At 33.6% G+C, this 26,955-nt stretch overlaps 1 protein-coding gene across 5 annotated transcripts in view; it reads right to left on the bottom strand.

Annotated features, from left to right (window-relative positions):
• The window catches only part of RPTOR (regulatory associated protein of MTOR complex 1), a 500,255-nt gene that overhangs the window by 303,563 nt on the left and 169,737 nt on the right, over nucleotides 1-26,955 (bottom strand). For 4 of the 5 annotated variants that reach the window (XM_074260362.1, XM_074260363.1, XM_074260364.1 and 1 more), the window contains one exon: nucleotides 8,323-8,498. In XM_074260362.1, coding sequence (XP_074116463.1) covers nucleotides 8,323-8,498 — 176 coding nt within the window. Of the gene's footprint in view, nucleotides 1-8,322; nucleotides 8,499-14,237; nucleotides 14,333-26,955 lie in introns of those variants that run through there. The other variant, XM_074260366.1, reaches the window with a different exon arrangement.

Genomic DNA, 26,955 nt, shown 5'->3' with positions numbered 1-26,955 from the left:
ATGCAGATGTGAATGTCCTAAGCTGAATTACCTACTCTACATAATATTCAGTACTTCCCATCAAAACCCTGCTTCCCTGCTCTCCTGATGACAATGAATTCCCATTAGATGTGATGTTGTCAGTGCACCAGCTATTTCTGATGCAATATGTACTTAATATTATTGACTCTACAGACAGTCACGCACATACTCATACACACAAATCACACAGGAAGCCAAGCTAAGCAATCACATCCTGAATGCCCAGCAGTCCAACAAAACACAAGTAGAGGAAACAATATTTTAGTTGATTTGTAGATTATAATGTGACAAACCTCAGAAATCACTTGCAGAATGGTATGTGACAATATTAGAGTAGCATTAAGAGTAACAATTATTCCTCTTGCACTAATCAATATTAAGCAAGAAAGGATTTGTACATTTTTGACCTGTTTCTCTATTCTTCCAGAATTATATTAATTACTTACATGCAGTAAGAGTCCCCAAGCAGTTTAAATTACATATAATCTCTATTCTACTCAGACTGTCTCCCTTAAAAGCCTATTTTGTAAAATAAGCTTTCTAGTTTTCCTGCATATATACTAATACTAGGACATTCAAAATCTTTTATATAAAAAACAACTTTAGAATCATTTGACTGCCCAATAATACTCTGCATGGTCTCAAAGTGTAGAACTTACCTTAGGAAAACTAGGTAGAAGTAGCAGAGAGGTCAATTTAGATTCAAAATAGGGAAAATTTTCCTAATAATGAGAACTATCCCTAAGAAGTTTGGATTGCCTATCAAAGTAGTGAGTTCACTTTCACTTGATGAAAAGCTGATTGAGTACATAAATCTGGTAGGTCAGTTAAGGCATTCTTTATTAATTATAGCTAAAATGTAGGAAGCATTTCAAACAAAATTAAGATGAGGATGCTAAAAAGTTGAAGGAGCAAGTGATAAAAGTGATCAAGGTATGTAAGAAAGGAAGATAAATGATGGAATACAAAATATTGTGTGAGTTGTAGTACTTGAGGGAAAGTTTGCAGATTATCTTTATAAGGATAAAATAAGAATGTATAATTGATAAGAAGTTGTACAAGTGCTTTCATTACTTTTTTGCCTCATTGTGTGCCTGAAATAACAAGGTTTCTCATGGAAAAGTGCTTCAGGCTTCACTGTCCTTCAGGATAACAATAATTAACCAACCCATAGTCATTTACAATAATAACAGATTTCTAAGAGCACAATAAAAAAGACTTAAGTTAAGAGTCTTATTCCACACAATTTATGACTTCAAGCAAAAACCAGGTATTTAATTGTTGAGTATATGATAGAGAGGGTTTTCATCCAGAAAACAGCAATTTTGATTCAGTGACAGTTTTCTCACTACTTGAGTATAGTGAAGGTAGGAAATAATGGGAATAGATATAATTACTGAGTAAAAAAAGCACCAGATGAAGCTGTAAATGTAAAGGGACTAAGTTTAAAAAAAATTCTTTTACAATATAAAAGACATTGACTTCTGAGTAATTTTTTTTAACATTACTCAGAAGTCAATGTCTTTTATATTGTAAAAGAATTTTTTTTAATTCTACTGTAGCTTTGTTAAGAAAAGCCACAACTTCCTAAAAATCTATAGCCTGATGAGTCAATATTTATCCACTGATTTAATAAAAATCATATTTATTAATATTAACTCAAATGGTTATATGACGGATGGAATATATATTAAGTACCTACCATATGTCAGACAGCACATTAAATACTTTACAAATACTATCTCATTTGATGAGAAAGTGTACATCCTATAAATACTTGGTACTGAACAAAAATATGTGTTCTCTGCAAAAGGATTATTCCTGTTAAAAGGTTTGTAATTCACATTCCCAGAAATAGCAATGTGCTTTCACAAAACCTTTTGTTAAAATTTTTATTAAGTGCCTACCTAAGATGTAAGACTACCATGGCTACAAATATGAAAAAATAATGGAGTACCTGTCTTCAAAAAGCTTGAATGCAGTATTATGAGGAAGGCAATTAAATGTGAAAAAGTAAATACAATAAAAGTTAAAAGGAGACGAGAATAAAAGTTTTTATCCTGTACTTAATGAGCCATTATAATTTTTTTTAAGCAGGGAAGAGGCATGTTCAGACATGTATGTTAGGGAAGATTAATACAGCAGGAACATGAAGGATTATTAAAGAAGAGAGAGAACAGAGGCAAGAAGATCAAAGAGAAGGCAAAATAAACTTCAGAGACTAACATTTGTTCTTTAGTCATTCAGATGAATTCAATTCTTTGTGACTCCATGAACACCATGGAGTTCATGAAACTCACTGGGCCTTTCTGTCCTCTACTAATTCTCAAACTCTGTTCAAATTCCATGTTCCTTGCTTCCACGATACTATCTACGCACTTTATCCTCTGCTATCCCCATCTAATTTTGCCTTCAACTTTCCCACCAACAAAGTCTTTTGTAATAAATCCTGTCATCTCATCATGTGGCCAAAATATTTAAGATTAAACTTCAATATTTGTCCTTCCAAGGAATAGTCAGAGTTAATTTCTTTTAAGTATTGATTGATTTGATTTCCTTGCTGTCAAAGGAATTCTCAAACGTCTTTTCCAGCACAAGAATTTGGAAGCATCAATTTTGTGGCACTCAGCTTTCTTTATATAGTCCAACTCTCACAAACATAAACTACTACTGGAAAAACCATAGTTATGACAATATAGAGAGCTTTTTTGTCAAGGTGATCTCTATGCTTTTAAGGATGCAGTCCAGATTTGCCATAAATTGCCTTTTAAGAAGCATCTAAAAGACATTTTCATGGCTTCAGCTGCTGTCTAAGGTAACTTCTGAACCCAAGAATATTAAATTTATTATTCTTCTATTTGGCAAGAAGTGATGGGACTAGTTGCCATGATCTTAATTTTTTTTTTTTTAAATACTAAGCCCACTATGGGTATATAGCATGAGAAAGTCAAAATTAGAAATGCAAGTCCCATACATAATATTTTATAAAAACACTCTAATATAACAAAGAATTAAAAAAACCACAAATATCTATTAATGGTTGAGTAGCTAAAAACATCTGTGTAAATCAAACCTTATTATGAAATAAGGAATGAAAATTAAAAAGTGTTCATGAAAATATGAGGATAATGTTATAACTGATGCAGAGCAAAATAAACAGAAATAAGAATATGCACAATGAATGAAATAATGTAAGTTTAAAAGATAAAAAACTAAGGATCTAAACAATCAAAAGCATGGAAAACATAGGTTCTTAATAAATAATACATCATTCTTCCTAAGGAAGAGAGATGATGGAAAAGGTGGAATCAATCATGCACTATGTGTATGGGTATGGAATGTTTTTGCTTAATTTTTTTTTTTCTCATGATTGAAAGCTCAATCTAGTGGGCCTGTTGAATGTTAACTGACTGAGGCTGAATGACTGTGACATGAAAAGGAAAAATTTTTTTAAATCAAAACTAAGATTAATTTCCTAAGGGAATTGCTGCTGTCCCCTAGTCACTAAGACATAAAGTAAAATCACTTCTTGGTGAATGAGAGAGAATATGAATAGATATGTAAGACTAAAAATCATTTAGTTCAGCTAGATAAAATGATACCAAGCCTCCTCCTCATAATGTACTTCAGCTCTAGGACATTCTTACATTTGCTGTCCATCAGTCACTAAATAAGGTTAAGATAAGGGGAAAACTTTCCATTATGGCAAAAACACATTAATACTTTATCACTAACATTTAAGCACCTTCCAATCCTTCTACTTAATCGATGGAAGGGAAACAAGCCTCTTACTCTCCATCCAATTCAAAATAATAGCTATCATTTTCATTAATAGACAATAGAAATGCATACAGTATGCTTCAATAGACATCAATCTATTTTACAAGTACCTTAATAAATTAAGTGCCACTGAATTGTAATTTTCTGTTATACACAATATACACATAATAAATTCAGGTTTGTGTTATACTGCTCAGAAAAATAGGAAACAGCTAGAGGAAAAAATGCATTTTGAATTGTGATATTATATTGAAATATAGTGAGAAAGAACAAGAAAAGAATAGTTTGATTACTCAGGCCAGAGTTATTGAAACTATAGATTGACTGAACCTAATATTAAGCTGTCAAGGGCCTACATCTTCTACCAATAACTTTTATCACTTAACAATGGATTTACTGACACATTGCACTGTCATTTTTGCACACATAAATAAACAGCATCTTCAAGTCAAAATGTAGTTATGCTCAACAAAGATATACCTTGCTTTGGTCACTACTTTCCCATCTATGCCTTATTTGATAAAATCAAAATAGATAACTCACACACAAAACATGAAAGCATATTTATTAGTCTAGTCAGTACAAGACTTAGGAAGAGCTCCTTCATCCTGTCATAAATCAGCAATGTTGTTTTTAACATTTTACAACCTATAAAAAATGACCACTACCTGCTTCTCCTCCTGTTCATTTTTGGGGAATGAAAGACTCTTGAGATAATTTTAAAGCACTATGCATACTCATTACTTAAAACACAGCATCTACTTGAGCTCAAATTCTAGTTGCTTATGATGAAAATAAAAGTTTCTGATTATTCATCATTAAAATGTTTACCTCATTATTGTATTTTAAAATCTCATCCTTAAAAATACTCATCTCTCAAATTCTAATTCTGATCTCTATATTATGAAATCAAGCTCTATTCCCTTCTTAAGCTTCATCTATTGATTTTAAATTCTGACTCTGCAGAAGTACACATTTCATTTAATTATGACTACATAAAATGCAATATATTGCTCATTTTAGGCTAATAGCATTCAATAAGATGTACCTTCTTTCAAAGGAAAAATTTTGTCAAAAATATCCTCTTGTAGGACACTGTTTAATTGTTCTGGAGAGCAGCTATTGCATGCAATTATGCCAGATTGATTTTCGATAAACTCCAGTGGGAAAAATATTTTTGTGTTTTATCTATAGATGGGAGTATCTTGACAGTGTTAAACAAAGTAGAATCAACCAGTAGTGATATCAGGTAAAAATTGTACCACTTGGGAGAAACAAGCAAAAATTTCAGAAGGAGCCAATTTTCCCAAAGTAGTTACTAGAATGTGTATTGAGAAAACAATGAAAATAGGAAGAGATAAAAGAGAAATTCAATGATACACAGAGAGATGACAGCTAGAATACTGAAAACAAAACTGGAATGATACATATAAAGTCTAATTTCAGGTCCCATTTTGCTTTTCCACCCCATTGTTCCAGCAATTAGGAGATTTGTTCAACAGAGAATGCCAATCTTATAAAAATGCCATTGTTAAAATGAGATAGGCTTTGAGAAGGACAGGTGGGTAATATTGGGGAAAATAGATGAGTGGACAGACTTGTGTTGTATGAGTATATTTCTATGGGTATAAATAATATGTGCATGTATGTTTATGTGTGTGTGTATATATATATATGTATGTACATATATGTATGCATAGGGCAACAGAAAGTAGTGGAAGATCTAGATAAAAATTTAGAATAAATTGTGGGACTAAGAGATGCTTATTGCAAAATATTGGTAGATAAAAGAAATCTCTGGTGTAAATCAGAACAGAACTCCTCACCAGTCTTTTTTCTATGATCTTACAAATGTCTTGCAACAATAGTTCAGCAATAATTCTGCCAGTCATTAAGGACCAAGGAGGTAGTACATCTGGGCTAGGTGATTTGAACTCAACAAATAAGGTCAGATTCCTTCTTAGTATTTCTTTACTTATCAATTCCCTATTGATTATGGTTTTTGTTGCAGGGTGTTTTTTCCTCACAACAAGCATATGCAAAATACTTTCTAGATGACAGGCACTGTCCTTATTTTCCTTTGTAGAGAAAAAATTAGCATACAATTTGAGCAGCTCTGCCTTCACTTTAAAGTTATCACTGTACCAAGTAAATTTCTTATCCTTTCTTGTAAATGTCATTTTCCTACCAAAACAGCTTTTTAAAAATGCTACAAATCCATTCTATTGTTCTTAGGAAAAGGAACACTGATACACAGAAGTAGATGTATAAGCAATCCAGTAGTTCTCAAAGTAATTTAGGATTATACTCCCAAAGTCACCAAACTATATTTTTTCAATAAACCACAAAAGAACCAAGACATAGGAGAAGGATTCATATGTACAAACATATTTATGGCCCCACTTTTTCATTCTGAAGATTTGGAAACAAAATGGAGTTCATCAATTGAGGACAAGCTGAAAAAATTATGGCATATGAATATAAATATTAAGCTGTAAGAATGACAAAGAAATTCAAAAGATTTTAATATGAACTGATACAAAATGAACTTTGAAGAAACAGAAAATTTTATTAACTAGCTATACCATTTAAAGGGTCAATTTGATCAATGCAATGATCATTTATATAGAAGATAAGGATGAATCATGCTTCCTGCCTTTTACTGGAGAATTAATGAACTCTCATTATAGAATGATAATATACACTTTAAGACTATCTATTAAAAATGTTTTTATATTAAATATTAAAAAATGTTTATTTGTTGAAATGAATGTGTTTACTTGGGGAGGGAATTCCATGGATGGGGAATGGGGAAGAATGATTAATACAACTCAAAAAAAACTAAACAAAGAAAAAACCATGAATAAAATATTTTTTAAATATACAACAGATTGAAGTTCAACCAGTGACAGACAAAAAAGGCAAGTGTCAATATATCAATGTAAAATTTAATGAATAATGAAAAATTTGAATATAATTTGTCTTATTTACTCCACAGATCTCTGAAATATCTAATATGTCCACTTTTCTCCATTCATGCAGATACAACTGTCAGGAAATCACCTCTTGCCTGGACTTATTGCAACAGTCCTTTAGTTGCTTTCCCTTTCTCAAAATTTTCCTCTCCCTACCGATCTTCTCTTCAGATGCCAAAAGAATTTTCCTAAAGAGCAAGTATAATCAAAATACCTTTACCCCAACAAATAAATTCCAATTTCTAAATACCTATAGGATCAAATATAAAGCCCTCTGTCACTGAAAGTTCTTCATAAAGCATCTCCTTACTACTATTTGAAACCTCTTTTAATTTTACGCCATGCACTCTTAAGATCTAGCACATTTGCCCCACATGCAATGTTCCATCTTCATATTCTTATTGTTGCTGAGCTGCCTCAATATCTGGAATACCCTCTCTCTTACCCCTTACCTCGTAAGTTCCTAGATTCCTTCAAAACATAGCATAAATCCCATCTTCTAAGAGATGTCTTAGTTACTGTGAGCTATTATTATTATTCCCTTCTGCTCACAGAAACTTTCTACCATCTCTGTTTCTATGTGTAAAATCTCATATACCAAGTCATTTACATTTTGTCTACCCAAAAAGAATGAAAGGGTCCTGGGGAAGAGATTTGTTTTATTGTCATATTCCCAGAACTTAATGTCTGCCAAATATTAAATACTTAAATGCTTCTTGACCAGGATGATTGATTCATATATGCCATTTTCTTTTTGTATACTTCTTTTGTATATGGAAATGACTATGTTTGCTGATGACTATCAAGTTCATATTAATAAAAGAATTAATGGAACTACTTAAGTTCTTCCTTTATTGTTTAGTTTCTTAAGAAAGCTACTACAAATGTGTTCTGAACAAAAAAAAATTAACTCCACAAAAATAAAAGGCTAATTATTTAAAAGTAACACAATGGTCAAAGGAAAAAAAAAAATTAGATTAGAAAGCAAAAAATATGTAACTTTGTCACTAACTTACGGAATTGTAAGGAATGTATGCAATCTTTGCGACCTTCATAGGAGAAAATTTGGTAAAATGTTCTGAAATTCTAAGAAAGGTACTAAAAAGTAACAAAATAATTGTTACCAATAAAATAAAAAAAATGTTATTCTAAATGAAGCACATATTGAAATTGATATTCACTTTAGCCTTCAGGTTTATATATAATCCAAGTTCTAAAATAAGCCACTTTGGTGCTTATGAGTGAGCTAGCCCTTTTGTAATGATCCAGGTGCTATGAGTATACATATAACTAGTCTCTGAATAAACAGGTTCTCTTAATTTCTAGGAGTAAATCTCTTACTCTTGGAAAACATAAATAGCAATCTCAAATCTAAAATATATAAGGAGATATTTGCACTTTTATGACTTTGGGTAATAAGATATTGTCTAAGCAGTATTCCTTATAGCTACTTTTAACTGACCAATGCTAAGAAGTATGGTGCAAACATCTGGATCAACAAGTTCATTAACCTACAATTCCTGTCTCACCAATTATAGACACTTACCATCTGAGCGCAATTTTGATAGGTGTTGTAAGGCATGATGTGAAAAGGTCAGCTGGAAGGTCAGGGATCATAGGTAGTAGTTCATTAGCTTCACATGCTGCTAGCTGAATGCAGTTTTTCATTGATGGGGGCAAAGGCATCTGGGCAAGTGGATGACTTGGGTTAATTGCAGCTACCTACAGGACAGAATGTTAAAGGAAAAAAAAATGACTCATTTGGAGAATTATTTGGAAATATATTTTGAGCACAAAAGAATGAATCAGCTATCACTAATAGCTTTGGACTTTTCTCTGAAATTTTTTATGTACTGATTCAGAGTTTTTGTTTTGTTTTGTTTTGTTTTGTTTGAATTCTAAATTGATTACAAGGGAATAAATAATTGCAAGACCTGGCAATAAGAATATGCCATCCCAAAATTCTTTCTTGTCAGCTAGCATAGTGGACTAAATTTAAAATCAAAATTCAAATATGGCAAATCTCAGTTTTGCAAACAATATAATCAGTCTTTCCAATTTGAAAAACAAGGAGTAATTTACTACTTTCTCAAAAGCTAGATAGGTTATAAATACTGCTGTTGGTTCCTCTAAGAGTCATGAAACATACATAGGTAACTAACTCATTTTGCAGTTTCATCAAAGAACAATTATTCAATTTTATATTTGTTAAGATACTTTGTACTAAGTATTCCAATTGGTGATTTGGAACAAGAAATCAGATTAATTCTGAAGAAAAAAAAACCATTAATCAAGTAACAATCTTGCCTACATAAAATTATTCTAGTTTCATTATACAATAAGATATTGGCTTTGCTGTACAAAAAGATTAATTAACCAGTAAAGTAGGAGTGTTAACTGCTCTTTAATTCAATAGGAAGAATGTTAGAAAGCATTGTGAACAGTTAGGCAGGAAAGCACTATATAAATCCAAAATATTATTTATTTTCTCATGATTATATGAAGTAAAATCTCCAGGTGTGAAATAAAACAATTAGTTCTCCATAACCAATTAAGTTGTTTTAAATGCAATGCTTTAGAAGGCCAAAAATCAGTTAGTAAATGAAACTCAGTAAATGAATTTATACATATATATCTGTGGTTTAACAACAGTAAAGTTAATATGCACCACCTAACAATCTCAACTACCACAGTCTCAAGCTGCCAAAAAAGATGTACTCTAAGAATGCGAAGTAAATCTATTATATGCTAAACAAAATACAATTAAGGGAGTAAATCTGCTTTGAAATCTTGCAATGCTTTGTGCTATGTCACTCCATTATTTGGAGTATGATCAAGTGTTTACTGCAATAAAAGAAATTCCATTTATCAAATAAACAGTAGTACTGTGTCAATGATACATTAAAAAAATAACAAAATTAAATCTACCAGTTTATGATTTCTGATTTTCCTTACCACTTATTTTGTACTCCTAACTAGGAACAATATCTGGCAGTGCACAACAGGTTTTTGTTTTTGGTTTTTTTTTTTTTTTTTTGTTTTGTTTTTTGTTAATCATTTCTAAGAAAGAATGAGATTCACACGACTATATGGCATGTCAGTATACTGAGGGCTGTGTATGAATAATAGATTTCTAGATTCTGAAAATAATTCTGGAGAGAAAAACTTAAGAGCTAGTTTTGTTGGGGGAAAAAATTACTGAACTGAATTTTAAAAAGTAGACATATGTAAGAAATAACTTGCTTCAGAACTGGCCTGTGAGTCACTATCAGGATATGTGGGATCCACAAAGGAAGTAATTTATGATCTGAAGTGAATACATCAGTGCAGGAAAATCCCAGGAATCACTTAAGAAAATACATTTATAAAATACCTACCCAAAAACATGTACCATGAAATGGAAATATAGAGCATGAAATAAGTATCATCATAGCCAAATGAATGAAATGCTTCAAAAAATTAGGTCCTCTGTTATCCTCTGAATTACCAGACGACTGTATCGAGTGTCTCACTGTCTTCACTATTACTTATAGAATGTTCTCCGCCAGTTCCCAGCTGAAAGCTAGAGCATGAAGGTATAAGCCATATATCTAAATTTATATATCTACTGCCACATTTTTTCATAGTATCTCGAAAAAGCAAAATAAAAACTTACTACCTTATTGATAATTCACAGAGCAAACATTATTTACAAAATGAAAATACTCATATTGATTTCCCCTAGAGACAGATAATTTCAAAAGAACAAAAAACAAAAAACAAAAACTTCTAAAATGAGCAATTTGGTAGGGAATATTTCTGAGATCTGTGCTCTACTCCCCTCTACCCATACTAAATATCCACAACCAAGGATATTCAATTACTTGACTAGAAAAATATAATACCTATGGGGTAATTCTACCAAGAAGTATTTGAAGTACCATGTTATATTAGCAAATATTTAATTTTTATGATGTTTCTACATTTTATACCAATGTGCTCACATTATAGGACTCCATCACAAACAAGTAGCACATTTTTGAAACTTACAAATAAGAAGAGTTGTAATCTATGATCAATTATTTAAAAAAGAATATTCCAAATAACTAATAGAAGAAATGATAACTCAAAACAATTCTGGATTTTCAGCTAACACTTATCAGAGGGAACAATCAGGAAAAACATGCCAGTAAGACAGATATTAGAGGTGGAATTGCAAATTGGTACAACCACTGTAAAAAGCTGTTTCTGAATTATGCATACAAAATTACTAAAATATCATTGCATTGCGATATATAATATATCCTAAGGAGGTCACAGACAAAAAGAAAAGCTCCATATTCACAATATCGTTTATAGTAGTACATCTTGTTTTAGCAAAGAACTGGATACAAGGTGGTAACCATTGAGTAGGGAACAAACACTGGAAAATGAATGTGATAGAATATTACTGTGCTATAAGAAAAGTTGAATATGATAACTTCAGAGAAGCAAAAAAGGTCTTCCATAAGTTGATGCAAGATGAAGTAGAGCCAGAAAAGTGATATAAATTATAAGTATCAATGTAGATGAAAAGAACTTAATATAACTTAAAATGAATGTTGTGAAATTATTTTTTTAAAAAAATAAGCCTGGCCCCGGAGAAGATGTATGAAAATACCTCCCTTTGTTCCTTTGCAGAGAAGTCCATAGTACTTCCACAGGAAGACCATTATATTCAGCAACACTAAATATAATTTTTGTCTGCATTGATTGATCATTTCATAATTTTAAAATATTCATTGTTATAAAGGATTACTCTCTTGAAGCAGAGAAAAATCCAGGTGATAGAAAGAAGTGATTAATACAAAATTTTAATGTTTTCTAGCTTCAAAAGAATTTTAACTTGTGTATAAATTTCTCTAAACTTTTTTTTAAGTACCAAGTGCTTGAAATTGTTTATACATTTATCATAACTTCCTTTCCTTCCCTTATTCCCTAACTTTCTCCCTGCCAGTCCCATACAAATACTAATTATATTCTCATAACTCAGATTATCACCATTTACTATATGAGTACACATAAACAGCAGGGTGAAGTGACTTATCTAAAGTAAAAAAATTACTTGGAAAGACAAAATTAAAACCTAGGTCTCCCGTTTATTGGGACATTTTCCGTAACAATCTGCTTCTCTCTTGAATAGGGATACTATGTGCAAAGAAATAATGACTAAATACTATTGAGTATTTTTTAAAAGATCTATGTATACATTAAATTAATTGTACATACTCAGTAGTGTATAAATCCATATTATATTATTGTATTATAATAATATAGTGTAAATGCCTCAACTTTCAAAACAGAAAGCACTGAACACATTTCATTAAAAGTCATCCCTCCTACAAGAACAAAAATCCTAGAATACAATGGTACACTTAGAAATAAAAACACTATTTTAAGTTTTAATACATTTGCTTTAAAAAAAGCTGAAAGGAAACATTTACAATAAAATAAGGCTCTTCTCCAGCTATACAAACTAAAAGAGCATCAGAGTGAAACAAGGTTGCCCACTATCACCATTACTATTCAATATAGAACTAGAAACAACAAAATTCAGTTCTGCACATATATATTGTACTAGGATATACTAAAAAATATTCAATATGTATGGGAATGCCTGCCATCTAAGGGGTGGAAGGAAGGAGGGGAAAAATTTGGAACAGAAGGGAGTACAACGGATTATGTTGTAAAAAAAATTACCTATGAATCTGTACTGTCAAAGAAAATGTTATAATTATAAAAATTAATTAAAAAAATAAAAAAATAAATAAAAGAGCATCAGGAAATCCAACTTGTACCACTCAGGAAATTACTTCTTAGGTCCACTGTGACAACCTGCTAAGAAACAAGATTGATTTGGGCACAAGTTGAGACTAAAGCTTGTCAAACCTGAGTCATGAAGAAAGCTACATGAAGTCTAACAGATGTGTCAGAAGATGCTTCATACACAAGTATTTTGCTGATGGAATACATTCAGGCAGAGGCATACTTGCAAAAGCATCCAGAGAGTTGCTTTTGCATAAAAGATACTCACCTCTTTCATTCTGGATGTTTTATGAAACAGATGCCAGAGTGCCCTCCCACCAAACACAAGCAGAAAAGGAGGTGGCAGGAAAAGGAAATGAACAAGAAATATGTGAATGTGGAATATGAAGGAAAATTGGGATAAATCTCAGGAGAATGAGGTTTACTGGCCTCTAATCTAAAGTTGAGTCATTTTGAAACTGCTTTGCCTTGATCCATAAGGAAGCAGACTGTCATTATTAATAAAGCATTACCACTACTGAGGCACAGTACTATAAGAATGGGTTGCACAATTATTAAAAACTATCAACTTCTAGGAGCCAATATGATGAAGTAAGCATTAAATCCCCATAACTCTCCCATAATCCCCTTCAAGTAGCCATAAAAATAGCACCCCAAAACAAATCCTGGAACAGCAGAACCAGCAAAATGACAGGGTCAAATAATCGTTTAACAAAAACTTGGGATGATTAGTAGAACAGATCTGTCTCACAGAAGGAGCATAGTCAAGGACAAAAAACAACCCTACAAGCAGGCCCCTCTCAGCAAACCAGCAGTAGATTCTTGGCTCCAGTGCAATGAAGTAGGCAAAAGGTCACAACAGGCCTCTCCACATGCCTCAGCCCAGCCATGGGAATGGGACAAGTTCTAAGAACTGCCAGGTACCTCAGCACAGCCCCAGCCAAACCTCTAGCAGGCAAATTTCTATGCACTCCAATGTATCCCTGGGAAATGCAGAAACCCAGCATCTTAGCACATGCCCAACACCACTAAGAGCAGAGCTTGGCACCATGTAAGATGCCAAAGCACTAGGGCCTCCCATAGTACGAACCCAACCTACAGATCCTTATACACAACATGAGGCTCCCTTGTAGGCCTCAGGTAACATCAGTGTAGCACCCAGTAATCGGCCAGCATTTAGAGCTTCTGGAATAGAAGCTTGAGGTGCCCCTTCCACTCCAGCAAAAGCTAAAATTTAAGAGAAAAAGGCCAAAAAATTTGAGCAAGAAAACCAAAACAATCTGACCACAAACTCAGAAAACAATGTCAAAACACCAGTGAACAAAACCCCAAAGAAAAATAAAAAGTACTCCCAAATTTATAAATATTCATGGAAGAGCTTAAAAAGGAACTTAAAAATCATATGAGAAAAGTAGAAAAACTGAGAAAAGTTATGCCAGAAAATTATGAAAAAAGCCAACAGCTCGGAAAAAAAAAAATTGGCCAAATTGACCAAATAGAAAAGAAAGTACAAAAATAGAAGAGAAAGTACAAAAGCTAATTGAGGGAAACTCCTAAAAATTAGAATTAGACAAGTAGAAGCTAATGGCTCTATGAGACATCAAGAATCAATTGAACAAATTCAAAAGAATGAAAAAAATGAAAGAAAATGTAAAATACTTCATGGGAAAAACTGACCTGCAAAATAGATCCAGGAGAGACTATGTCAGATTTACTGGATGATCTGATAACCAAAGCAGGACCTAGACAGCATCTTTCAAGAAATTACCAAGGAAAACTGTCCTGATGTCCTGGAACCAAAGGGCAAAAAAGGCATTGAAAGAATCCACTGATTACTTCAAGAAAAAGATCCCAAATAAAAACTCCAAGAAAGTTATAAGTAAAATTTCAGAATTATCAGGTCAAGGAAAAAATACTGCAAATGGCCAGAAAAGAAAAAAAAAATAATACAAATAACAGGGAGCCACAATTTATTATTATTTTTAAATAGGACTTAGGCGCTACAACATTAAAACACTACCAACATAACTGGCCATATCATTAACAAAACCAAAAGAAATATCTCAATCGATGCAGAAAAAGCTTTTGATAAAATACAACTCTTATTCCTATTAAAAAGCAAAGGAGAACACAGGAATAAAGAGAATATTGCTTAAAATGATAAGCAGTATCAATCTAAAACCATGAGCAAGTGTTATCTGTAATGGGGAAAAGCTAGAAGCCTTCTCAGTAAGATTAGGGTGCAGCAAGGATGCTCATTATCACCCTTATTACTTAATATGGTGCTAGAAATATTAGCTATAGCAATAAGAGAACAAAAAAGTCAAAGAAATTAGTATAGGCAATGAGGAAACAACATTGTCACACTTTGCAGATAATATGATAATTAGTGAATTCTGGAGAACCAGCTAAACTACTTGAAATAACTTTAGCAAAGTTGCAGGATATACGATAAACTCACATAAATTAGTATTTCTTTATAAAACCAACAAAGTCCAACATAAAGATAGAGAAATTCCATTTAAAACAGTAGTAAACAACAGAAGACACCTGAGAGTCAGAAGATAAACTCAGGAATTATATAACAAAATTACAGAATGGAAATGGGGGGAAAGGAGGTCTTTCTTTGATAAAGTTACAATGGTGTGTCCTGCTATAAGTAAAGAGATTATCGATGAAAGGAGATGAAGACCATACAATGGATATGGCCTAAGGGATTTGGTGTTTGAAATTTGGGATGGCAAAGGAGTTGGAATCCTTTTGGGTAAATGCTATCTGGGAGAATGGGAGAATATGTACACGAGAAGGAGATTTTGAGGTAAACATTTACAAAAAAAAAAAGTTATCAAGGGAAGTTAAAGGTCAACAGTAGACTGCATAATATAGAACATATATGGAGGGAGCCTAGCATGGGACAGTGTCTTCTCTTACACCTGCAGTAATTAACTGGTTCTGAGAGTACACCTAAATTAGAGTAAAGCTAAGGAAAGATACCTTGAAACTTGAAGAGGTACGAGAAGATACTTGTTGAGGGCTGGAACTCTAAAAAGGTGTATTTGAATCTAAAGACAGCAGAATACTTAAGGCTAATTACCTACTCAAGGTGTGATGACAGTTCTATAAACATATGGTGATGTGATGGCTCTCCTCACAACTGGCTTTTGCTGAATGTGTTGTGATGAGGTAATCAGAGGCAAGGATTGGAGGGCTGAGGGAGAGGTTCAGAATCTCTCTGACACAGAATGCTGAGGACAGAGACTTTAGGATATGGACTCCAGGGTATAGGATTCATCTTTGACTAGCCAACTTGCAGCTTGCCTGACTCCTTCACTTCTCCTAAAGACCAAGGACTTTGACAGATCCTGAGGCTCTCCAGAAAGCTAGCCTAGACATTACAGATTGGCCCCAAAGTGGACTAAGGACCTGCATGCAGCTCAATCTTAATTGCAGTCAAGAATCCCTGTGAGCTGGGAATAAGATGAGTATTAAAATAGACAAGCATGAAACTTTGTTAAGGGCTAAACTAGTAACTTTTGTTTTCTACCTGAAATGGGGGCAGACACTAGAAAAAGAGCCTCGCCCACGCCCCACCCCTATTCCTACCCTCCCACCCTGAGAGACATCTATAGAAAGTATACTTAGGATAATAAAGAGGCAAGGTTTGCTTGTAACTTGGGAGCAGATTGGTGGACTCTTAGAAACATTAGAATGCATGTCTCCTTGGTTCTCCAAGGAAAAAACAATTAGATGCAGATAAGTGGAAACTAGTAGGAGAACAACTATGTGAATATTACAATGATAAAAGACCTGATTCAATTTCTAAGGAAACATTCTCATTCTCTCTCTCTCTCTCTCTCTCTCTCTCTCTCTCTCTCTCTCTCTCTCTCTCTCTCTATATATATATATATATATATATATATAGATAGATAGATAGATAGATAGATAGATAGATAGATAGATAGATCTATCTATCTATCTAGTGAGCTCTGTAGGATACAAGCCCAACAAAATAGGCAAAACAGGAATTAATATATCAGTCACCTTTGACCAACAAACAGGTCCTTATGCAGACACTTTAGCACAAATTAATTACCCCATAGCAGCATAGGAAACAAATTTGCTGCTGCTATCAAAGCATGGGGCACCCTCTTAGGAAGGCAAGATAGAGAGGAACCCTTCACAAAAATAGCACAAGGTCCAAATGAACCCTTTGCTGATTTCGTGGGATATCTACAGACAAACTATCATATGAACTATTGGTGAAAATGCAGCAACAGAAATTATGATAAAAACAACTTGCTAAAGAAAATACTAATGAGGTTTGTAGAAGAATTATACTAGGACTATAAAAGGATACTCCTTTAGATGAGATCATAAGGCACTGTGGCACAGTGGACAAAATTATATTTTATACCCAGGCTTTGATGCAGACTTCCCAAGATCCAAATGTGGGAAGACAGGGTCCCTTTTGGTAAGGGACTTCCAGAGAAACTCTTCAGTGCTTTCAGTGTGGTAAAGTAGGACATTTGAAAGCTCAATGTTGGCATAAAGATAGAGAAAAAAGAGAGAGGTGGGAGAAAACAAGACCCAAAACTCCATATCCAAAATGCAAGAGAGGCTTCCTTTGGGCATCAGAATGTAGATTGATTCAGAGAAATGGGATGTGGAGCCCAGCCTTAAGGTTCCAGGCAAAAAAGACTTGGGGCATGATGGCAGCTAATGTGACTCCCAGAGAGTCTTTAGAAGTTCAGTACTCAGACATGACCAATCAGCCAAGAAGCAATCTGAGGGAAGAAATGGATTACATAATCACTCAACCAAGAAGCAACCTGATGAGAGAAAGGGAATACAATTGGGGAGAACTGAATTGAATGCAGTTGGGACTACTGAGATATCCCCTGAAGGGGTGAAATCTGTTCCTCTCTGGCCTATAGATCCCTTGCCTCCAGGCACAGTAGATTTGATCATTTTACCTTCTGAGAGTGGTTACAAAACAGTGTCCATCCATACACAGATGTGAGAAACATGTAGAATATATCCCAGTCACTAATAAAGATAGACAATGTGTGACTTATCAGCCAGGAGAAGTAGTAGCATCAGGTTTACTGACACAGACTCCTAATAAGGAATCTGGTGATATTTGCTTAGATTTTGACTTCCAGCAACTGAATCCAGGAATATTCTGGACTGCAGCTATAATAGTTGACCATCCTATGCTCACTATCTATATAAATGGCACACCATTAGAAGGATTGGTAGACACAGGTGCAGATCGTACAGTTGTTATAGGTGCCAGCTGGCCCAGTCACTGGCCAAAGATTAAGGCAGACATCTATGTCTGGCATAAGAGGATCAATAACAGCTGAAGTTAGTACTACCCTTTGGAGATGGACATTTGAAGGTGAAACAGGAGTTTTACTCCTTTTGTAATTGAATTACAATTGAATGTAATTGAAAATAACAAGTGAATTTGAATAGATTCAATTGAAAAGATCCCCATCAATCTATGGAGAAGAGACATTTTACAACAATTAGGATTACCAATGAGTACTTCAGTTTTTTAGGCAGGGCTGCTGTTGAAGGCCTGCCAACACTTTCACCTGTTCTATTCAATAGAAAACTGATACACCAGTGTGGATAGAACAGTGGCCCTTACTTACTGAAAAAATTCAGGCCTTATTAGACATAGTACAGGAGCAACTTCACCAAGAATACTTACAACCTTCTCTAAGTCCTTAGAATTCCCCTGTATTTGTTGTAAAAAAGAAATCTGGACAATGGAGGATGTTGACTGATTGAAAAGTAAATGAACAAATGGAAACTATGGGAATTCTTCAGCTTGGACTTCCATCTCCTCTTCAGTTGCCTAGAGAATGGCCTTTTTGGATTATAGACATTAAGGAATATTTCTATTCTATCCTCTAGATAAGGAGGATATGAAAAGATTACCCTTTTCAGTGCCCAGCATTAACTTAGCTGAGCCTTATAAAAGATACGGACAGTTTTGGTACAGTGAATGAAAAATAGCCCTACTATGTGCCAAATGTTATGTTGCTGCTGCTCTTACTCCAGTAAGAAAAGAATTTCCAAAAGTTATGTTGTTACATTACATGGATGATAATATTGGAGTGTGCACCTGAGAAGCAAATGTTAGAAGCATGTTTATAAAAGAAACACTAAGGAACTACAAATTGCACATAGCTCCAGAAAAAATTCAAAGACATGCTCCTGTTCAATATTTAGGATAGGAAGTATATCCTAAGGTGCTTATAGTATAAAAACTTTCCTTAAGAATAGAGAAGCCAAACAACTTAAATGACTTTCAGAAATTGATAGGAGATATCCAATGGATGCGTCCAGTGTTAGGCTTGACTACCTATCAATTATAACCATTATATGACACTTTAAGGGGAGATAGTGCTTTAAACTCATCTCGTCAGCTCACAAAAGAAGCTCAAGAGGCTGTGAGAGAAGTTGAACTAGTTTTATCCAATGTGGTTGAAAGAGTCACTCAAAAACCTTTGGAAATATCAGTTTTTGCTACAAAAGAGGCACCCACAGCAGTCCTTTATCAAGAAGACAGTGTGGTAGAGTGGATGAACCTCTCAGCACAACCAGAACAAAGCCTTACTCTTTACCCAGTGCTTGTGGCTAGAATTTAATTAAAGGACATTAAGAGAGTAGTACAATTATCTGGGACAAGACCTGAGAAGATATAAATCTTTTATATCAATGCACAAATTAATGTATGCTGTGCAACCATACCATAGTGACAAATGTTATTGGCCCCAGCTCCAAATTTTACACAGGTCTCCATTAAAGATAACCAGACTATTACATAATTGGCCATGGATTCTTGAAGAAAAGATTCTAAGGTTCCTCTGAAAGGGCCAAATATCTTTACAGATGTATCCAAACATAATATTTGTGCTGTATACTCTCGCGACTTAACTATTGAGTACTCAGAACTCCTTTTCAGTCCACTCAGCCAGGAGATGCAAATATAATATCTAATTTGGCCTATTTAGTAGGTGTGGTACAAATATATAAAAGCTCATTAAGAAACTTCAAGAGCAAGTGAGAAAGCATCCAGGTAAGATTTATATCTTGCATGTCCACTTCCATAGTGGACTTCTAGGTCCTATTTTTTTGATGGAAATTCAAAGGCAGATAGCTAACCATGTTAGTCAATACTCCTTTATTTCAGGCATCCCAAGAATCTTATTCTAAATATCAGGCTGCCTAAGCTTTATGTTTACAATTTGGAATAACAAAAGAGGAAGCTAGGAGCATAGTAAAAGTCTGTACAGCTTGCTCTCCTTTCCACACTCCTTTACTCCCTTAAGGGAAAAACTCTCGTGGTTTGAGACCCAATGAAATTTAGCAAATGAATGTGATCCATTATAAATCTTTTGATCATCTATCTTTTATCCATGTTGTAGTAAGTACTTTTTCAGGATTTACCTTTGCAATATCAGCAACAAAAGAGACAGCCCGAGTGGCCACTGAATTCCTTATACAAGGTATGGCAATCATGGGTGTGCCACAAGCAATAAAAACAGATAATGGACCTGCATATACTTCTAAACATTTTGCACACTTTTGTGCACAGTATCAGATTTTACACACCACTGGCATACTGTTTAATCCTCAAGGACAGGCAATAGTAGAGAGGAGAAAAGAGACATCAAGCTGCTCCTTGAAAAACAAAAGAAAGAGGGAGCCCCAGGTAACCCTAGAGAACTTCTAAATTTAGCTCTTTAACGTCTTCGTTTTTGATAAAGATGCACTGGCTCTGGCAGACAAGTTTTATAACCTACTGGAAGGGCAGTGTCCAGTGCAAGCAGTTCCAATATCTTTAGATAATCACCAGGTGATATGGAGAGATCTAGAAAGTGGTGAATGGAAGGGACCAGATAGGTTAATTGCTTGGGGGAGAGGTTTTGCTTATATCTCTATAGATGGAGAAGGAAGCAGATGGGTGCCAATGAGCCATACTCACCTTTTCCAACAGAGAAAGACTGAAAAAGAGAACATCCTCGAAATGAAGGAGAACACCTAAGAAATATCTGGTAGTTCTATCTCTGACTACGTGTGTCACTAAAAGAGCATGGCAGTTATGGCAATTGACTCCTGGACATCAAAAACTGTTAATGAGACTAATGCAGGACTTCAAAACCCTCAGGAATCATTGGAATCCCTGAGACATGATAAGACTGTTGTAGGACTTCAAAACTCTCAGGAATCATTGGAATCCCTGAGACATGATAAGGCTGGTGCAGGACTTCAAAATCTGCAGGAATCATTGGATTCTCTGACACGTGAAGTAGTGGACAGTAGATTAGATTTGTTCTGGACTATCTCTTGGCTGTTGAAGGAGGCATATATGTGATTGTTATTTACATACTCTCCCTCCTTCTAGGACTTCTGGAAATCTTTTACAATACTACATTGATTCACATTGTTATATTACTACTTGCATGTACAATTCATGTTTGTTATACCACATTGAGCCAGCACCGGCTGGGGGAGAGTGTTACATGCCTGTGTTATATTACTATGTGCTTGTGAAACACCTCCCATGCTGATGGATTTATGTATACCTATTTCAAGTAAGACTCTTCTGCCCAGAAACCAGCTAACAATATCTGGTCTGACTCCCCTCTTTGGTGTTTTTCATTTCTCTTCCTGAGAAGTCAGGGAAGGCATGACAACTTGCATTCTAAAACAGAAGAAAGCTGGAGATGTACAGGGCTGGAACTCTGAAAAGGTGTATTTGAATCTAAAGACAGCAGAGCACTTAAGGCTAATTGCCTACTCAAGATGTGACAAGAATTGGAGGCCTGAGGGAGAGGTTCAGACTTTCTTTGATACAGCATGCTGAAGAGAGAGAATTCAGGCTCCAGACTCCAGAGTCCAGGATCCATCTTTGACCAGTCATGTGGCAGCTTGACTGACTCTTTTACTTCTCCTCCTAAAGACCAAGGACTTTGACTGACCCTGACTCCGACTGATCCTGAAGCCCTCCAGAGAGCTAATCCAAACATTATAGAAATTCCCAATCTACCCCTTTGTGGGGATGAGAACTACACAGGTGTTATATATTGTACATGTCTTCAAACTTCTTAAATATATTGCTTAGTTCTGATATATTTTTTAAAATATCTGCTATATTGAATGATTCCTTGGTAATGGAAAGAGAGGAGGGATATTTGGGAATGTAAAAATCATAAAAATATCAATAAAAACATTTAAAAAGCAAAAAATTAGCTTTGGTTTTAGTTGTTAGATATTTACTTTTTTTTCACATCTCAAGTCAACAAGTATAATTAAGTTCCCATGAAATTCTAAGGGTTACAAACAAAAAAGAAAAACATAAAAGTACTCCCTATCCTCAAAGAGCTCACATTCTCATGAAGGAAGCATCATGAAAAGAACTATGTCCCAATAAGACAGACTAAATAAACTGGTTGGTAATAATCTGAATTAGGGAATGTCCTAAGACTAAAGAGAACTAAATTACTTCCAAGTGTAGCAATTTAGAAATTCTGCATTCTAAGAAGACAAAAGGCCTTATAAGTTAAGTGGTGGCACAAGAGTAATGGATGGGAGGAAATCAAGAATAGTATTTCTTGGGTAAACAGTTGTTGAGTAAATGAATAAACATACCAAAGGGATCATTGACAGGTACACTGATTATCTGATATTTTCCTTAGGATAAAGTGAATGTCAATGAAGAAATTAATTTTAGTTATAGTTTGAGCTCCAAGCACAATTATATGTAATTATAATATTTCAGACTAATATAGCATCTTTCATTAAAATAACTGAAAGTGTGCTTCTAATATTTATTCATTTCTTCTAATAAGCTATAAGGTAGACACTAGAATATAAAGCTTTATTTCAGTGATACCTGGAGACAATAATCCTTTAACATTCTGATATTTAAAGCAACAACGCTCACTAATAAATGATTATTTTTAGTTGGCTACCATTGGGTCATCAAAAATATGAGACTTCAAATCCAACTGATAGGAATTGTTGTTTATACTTTTTCTGGTTTCCTAATTGACTTATACTATTGATCATTTAGATTAATAATTTTTTCTACATCTACTTGATCATTACTATCACAGCCTTTTAAATGTCAGGTTTAAAATATAATAACTGATAATGACAAGAACAACAACATTTATGTCACACTTTAAGGTAATAAAGTACTCTAAAAATATAATCCCAATGAATCCCTATGAAGTAGAAACTATTATAATCTGAATTTTGTAGGTGAGGAAACTAAGTCCAAGAAAAGCTAAGTGACTTCTCCAACTTCACACAATCAATGTGTAAGCTATGATAAGAATTTGATTCTATTTCCAAGTCCCAGTGCTTTTCTGCAGCGAGTCTACCTAGTTGTAGTCTTCAACCAAATAAGGGACCATAATAAATATTTCAAATATCAGAAAAATTTTTATCCCTATAAAGCTTACCATCTAGATTTTATGTGTGTTATAACAGACTACTATATTGCCATTAAGAATGACAAATATGAGGGCCAGGCAGAAATATAGAAAGATCTACCTGAAGTAACATAAAGTGAACAAAGAGACCTCACAATGTGGCACACATTAATTACAACTATCAAAATAATGTATTTGCACATGGAATATTGAAATCATAAGGGAAATTATAAGTCACTTGTTCCAATCTTTCCATTAACATCAAAACTTAAATTTTTATCATAACTACCCTAAGGAAAAAGACAAAGTATTCCATTTCTCTTAAGAGGAGGTAAATAAGATTATATCTTTATCAAAACAAATATTTTGGTAAAATATAAAATAATATGGAACCATTTTTCACTTTCATATATTTTGCTGCTAAGAAGACTTTATAGGCTCATTTCTTACTCCACTGCTTTATCAAGATCTAAAGATGATTCTGGCTTCCAGAAACTTATGCCAGGAGAGCACAAATTTGGCAGGTTCTTTGTCAAGCTAATAAGGTTTGAAGTACAGATCTAGTAATGGCAATATCTGTTTTTCAAATACTATCTTAGCTAAACCCTAAGGTAAGAATTTTTGTTCGTTTGATTTACCAAAAGTAAAATGATTAACTTTGGATTTATGGACCACCAGGGATCTAGAAAGAGAGTGCAGAGGATCCATAAGGCTCAATGGCAGGGAAGGAGGTAATGCACAGGAATGATATCTTTATATTATCCTGATTATGAGGTTTTGTTTGGCAATCCTTACTACTATATATTTAAAAATATTATTCTGAGGCCTACAAATTTCACCAGTCTGTCAAAGGGATCTATATACCTCCCAACAAAAGGCTTAGGACCCATAATCCAAAAGGACTGTAATCAGCAGTACCAATGGTCAAACCCCCCAAAACACAGAATCTTGAAGTATAGTTAGTTATACTCACAAACGTTTACATACCATAAAATAGTATAACAGATAATGGCTCTGAAAATTCTCTTCCCAGGGATTTTAATCATGTGACAAAGAATAATATATATACACAGGTTTCACATTGTTTCTTTAATCAGTTTAAATTTTGGGGAAAAAAAACTTCAAAAAACTTCGCCTGTTTTTTCAACAGAAAAATAATCTTTTCTTCAGGGAAGATTCTTCCAGGAAGTCGTGGGAGATGTAGCATAGAGGTCTATTAGGCCATATTTACACTCTTAGTTTATACTCATTTATAATATATTAAAAACCTTTAACCTAACTTGGGTAGATATTTAATACAAGACACACATTGAAATGAAATTCCACCAATGATCATAGATATTGATTAAGACAAAAATTACATTATATAACTCATAAGAAAGCAATGCCTGAAATATTTTGTGTTTTATCAAGAAAATGATATCTGTCTAATGCTGGTATCAGTATATCCAAGAAACAATTCCATCGTCAATTTCCCTGAAAAATCAATGATTTTGGAAATTTTGGATTTTAATTATAATTATAAAAGATAAAAAGAACCCAATTTTGCCATTTTGAAATGCTATATATTCTAAAAACTTTAATGTGTCTATCCATCATTCAAAAACTCTGGTTGCCACTTAAAAGCAAAAGTACAAATCAAAATAACATTGAGGTTTCATCTCACATCGAACAACGTGGCATATTTAATAATAGATATATGATAGGAAGATAGAGGAATATCTAAACTATATAGATAAGTGTAATAGGATATTACCGTACACTGATGCAAGTGAAATATAATCTTAAAAAAGCCAAGAAAACATAATGTACAATGGCTAAACCAAAGTAAATATAAAGAACAATCCATCAAAACAACAAAAAATCTAAAGTGAATGTTGCAAAAGTTATGAATAACAAACATGACTTGAAAGAAGAGTTAAGAAACTCCCTTTGCAGATGTGAGAGGCCCACAACTGAGATACAATGCAAATATTTTCAGACTTGTTCATATACTCATCAGTTATGGTGATTTTTTTCCCTTTGCTTTTTTTTTGAGGAGGGGGGAATGATGAGGTCCTTTAAATTATGAGAAATGTCTCTCTTGGAGGGGAATAAAGAGGTCAAATACAAAGACATCAATGAAAACATTAAAAAAAAAAAAAAAAAAAAAAGGAAACTTGTCTACAAAGTAATTGTACTCCAAAATATAACTTAAGACATGTATTATCAGAAAAATAAGAGGAAACAGGAATAGAGAGGAGATGGTAAAAACAAAAGGTTTTCATGTAGAAGGGGGAAGAAGATGAAAAAAACTCACTAAAAATAAAAGATGTTTAAATTTGAGGGACCTTGTACAAGTTACTTCACATCTCTGGGATTCTTTATTTTTTTAATTAAACAATTAGGTTTTTCAACTGCTTGAGTAAGGCACATTCCCACTCTTAAACAGAGAGAAAGTGCATATCAAAAAAACACTTTAAATTCTCATTCTTTTTCTAATGTTCTAGGATTACTTAAAATCAACATTAAGTGCAAGTAAAATAAATTCAAGCAGAATCCATCTAAAAGATCATCAGGATGGCTTAGATGTTAAGCATCCAAAAATTAATTTGAATTCAAGATGAAGAAATCAAAACCACAATTTGACAAGTTCCTTCATTTTTATTAAAATGTACTATCAGAAAAATAAGAGGAAACAGGAATAGAGAGGAGATGGTAAAAACAAAAGGTTTTCATGTAGAAGGGGGAAGAAGGTGAAAAAAACTCACTAAAAATAAAAGATGTTTAAATTTGAGGGACCTTGTACAAGTTACTTCACATCTCTGGGATTCTTTATTTTTTTAATTGAACAATTAGGTTTTTCAACTGCTTGAGTAAGGCACATTCCCACTCTTAAACAGAGGGAAAGTGCATATCAAAAAAGCACTTTAAATTCTCATTCTTTTTCTAATGTTCTAGGATTACTTAAAATCAACATTAAGTGCAAGTAAAATAAATTCAAGCAGAATCCATCTAAAAGATCATCAGGATGGCTTAGATGTTAAGCATCCAAAAATTAATTTTATTTCAAGATGAAGAAATCAAAACCACAATTTGACAAGTTCCTTCATTTTTATTAAAATGCACTATGCCATGTTTGAGTTTTTCAAAAGAAGAAAGAGAAAGCAACATGTTTCATAAAACCTAAACTCAGTTCTGCAAATTCTAATACAAACAAAACCAAATGACACTACTGAGAACAAAAACTCCAGGAGTCAAATCAAAGAGGCTGAGGATAAAAAATAAATATTACAAAAACTAAAGTAGATATATAGGTTATGTGACACTTGTAAGGGCAAAAAAATCTATGTCACAAAGCCTCTGCACCAAAGACAACGAATCAGCTGATATACAAAACAAAGGCTTATCACAATTACACTGGCAAATTAAATTAAATAAATTAACATTTAACTGCATTCATTTTAAGAGCTCTCAGTAGATTTTCTTGAATTCAAGACTTCTCAGAACTGCATAGATTTCTGGATCTTGCAAAACTCCTTAACTAATTAGAAATTAGAGGGGTATTCTACTCTTAGAATGCCTTTCCATAATAAAAAAAGTTAGGGTTTAGATTTTGGGTAAAAAAAAAAAAAAAAAAGAAAGAATGATTTTAAATAATGATAGTACTTTTTGAGTACTGGCAGGAGGCCAGTCTTATTCATTGGCTCCGTACAAGAAATGAGACCCATTTAATAAGTTTTGGTATTCTCTTTTTAACATGTTACTAAAACTTCCACAAATTTATAAAAACATGTTATGATTTCAAGCAACAACATGTCTGGTATACAAAAAGTTAATCTCAGGAAAACCTCTAAAACATTCTTCAGTGGTCTTAGGGATTTCACTGAACCCTTTTATGTTCTATGTGTAGCTAAGATCATTTAAAACAGAGATGGTACAGATTGTCACCTGATAAT

Source organism: Sminthopsis crassicaudata, chromosome 4 (assembly GCF_048593235.1).
Source record: "Sminthopsis crassicaudata isolate SCR6 chromosome 4, ASM4859323v1, whole genome shotgun sequence".
NCBI lineage: Eukaryota > Metazoa > Chordata > Mammalia > Dasyuromorphia > Dasyuridae > Sminthopsis > Sminthopsis crassicaudata.
The sequence above is the reverse complement of the archived record's forward strand: the minus strand, read 5'-3'. Positions and strand labels throughout refer to the sequence as shown.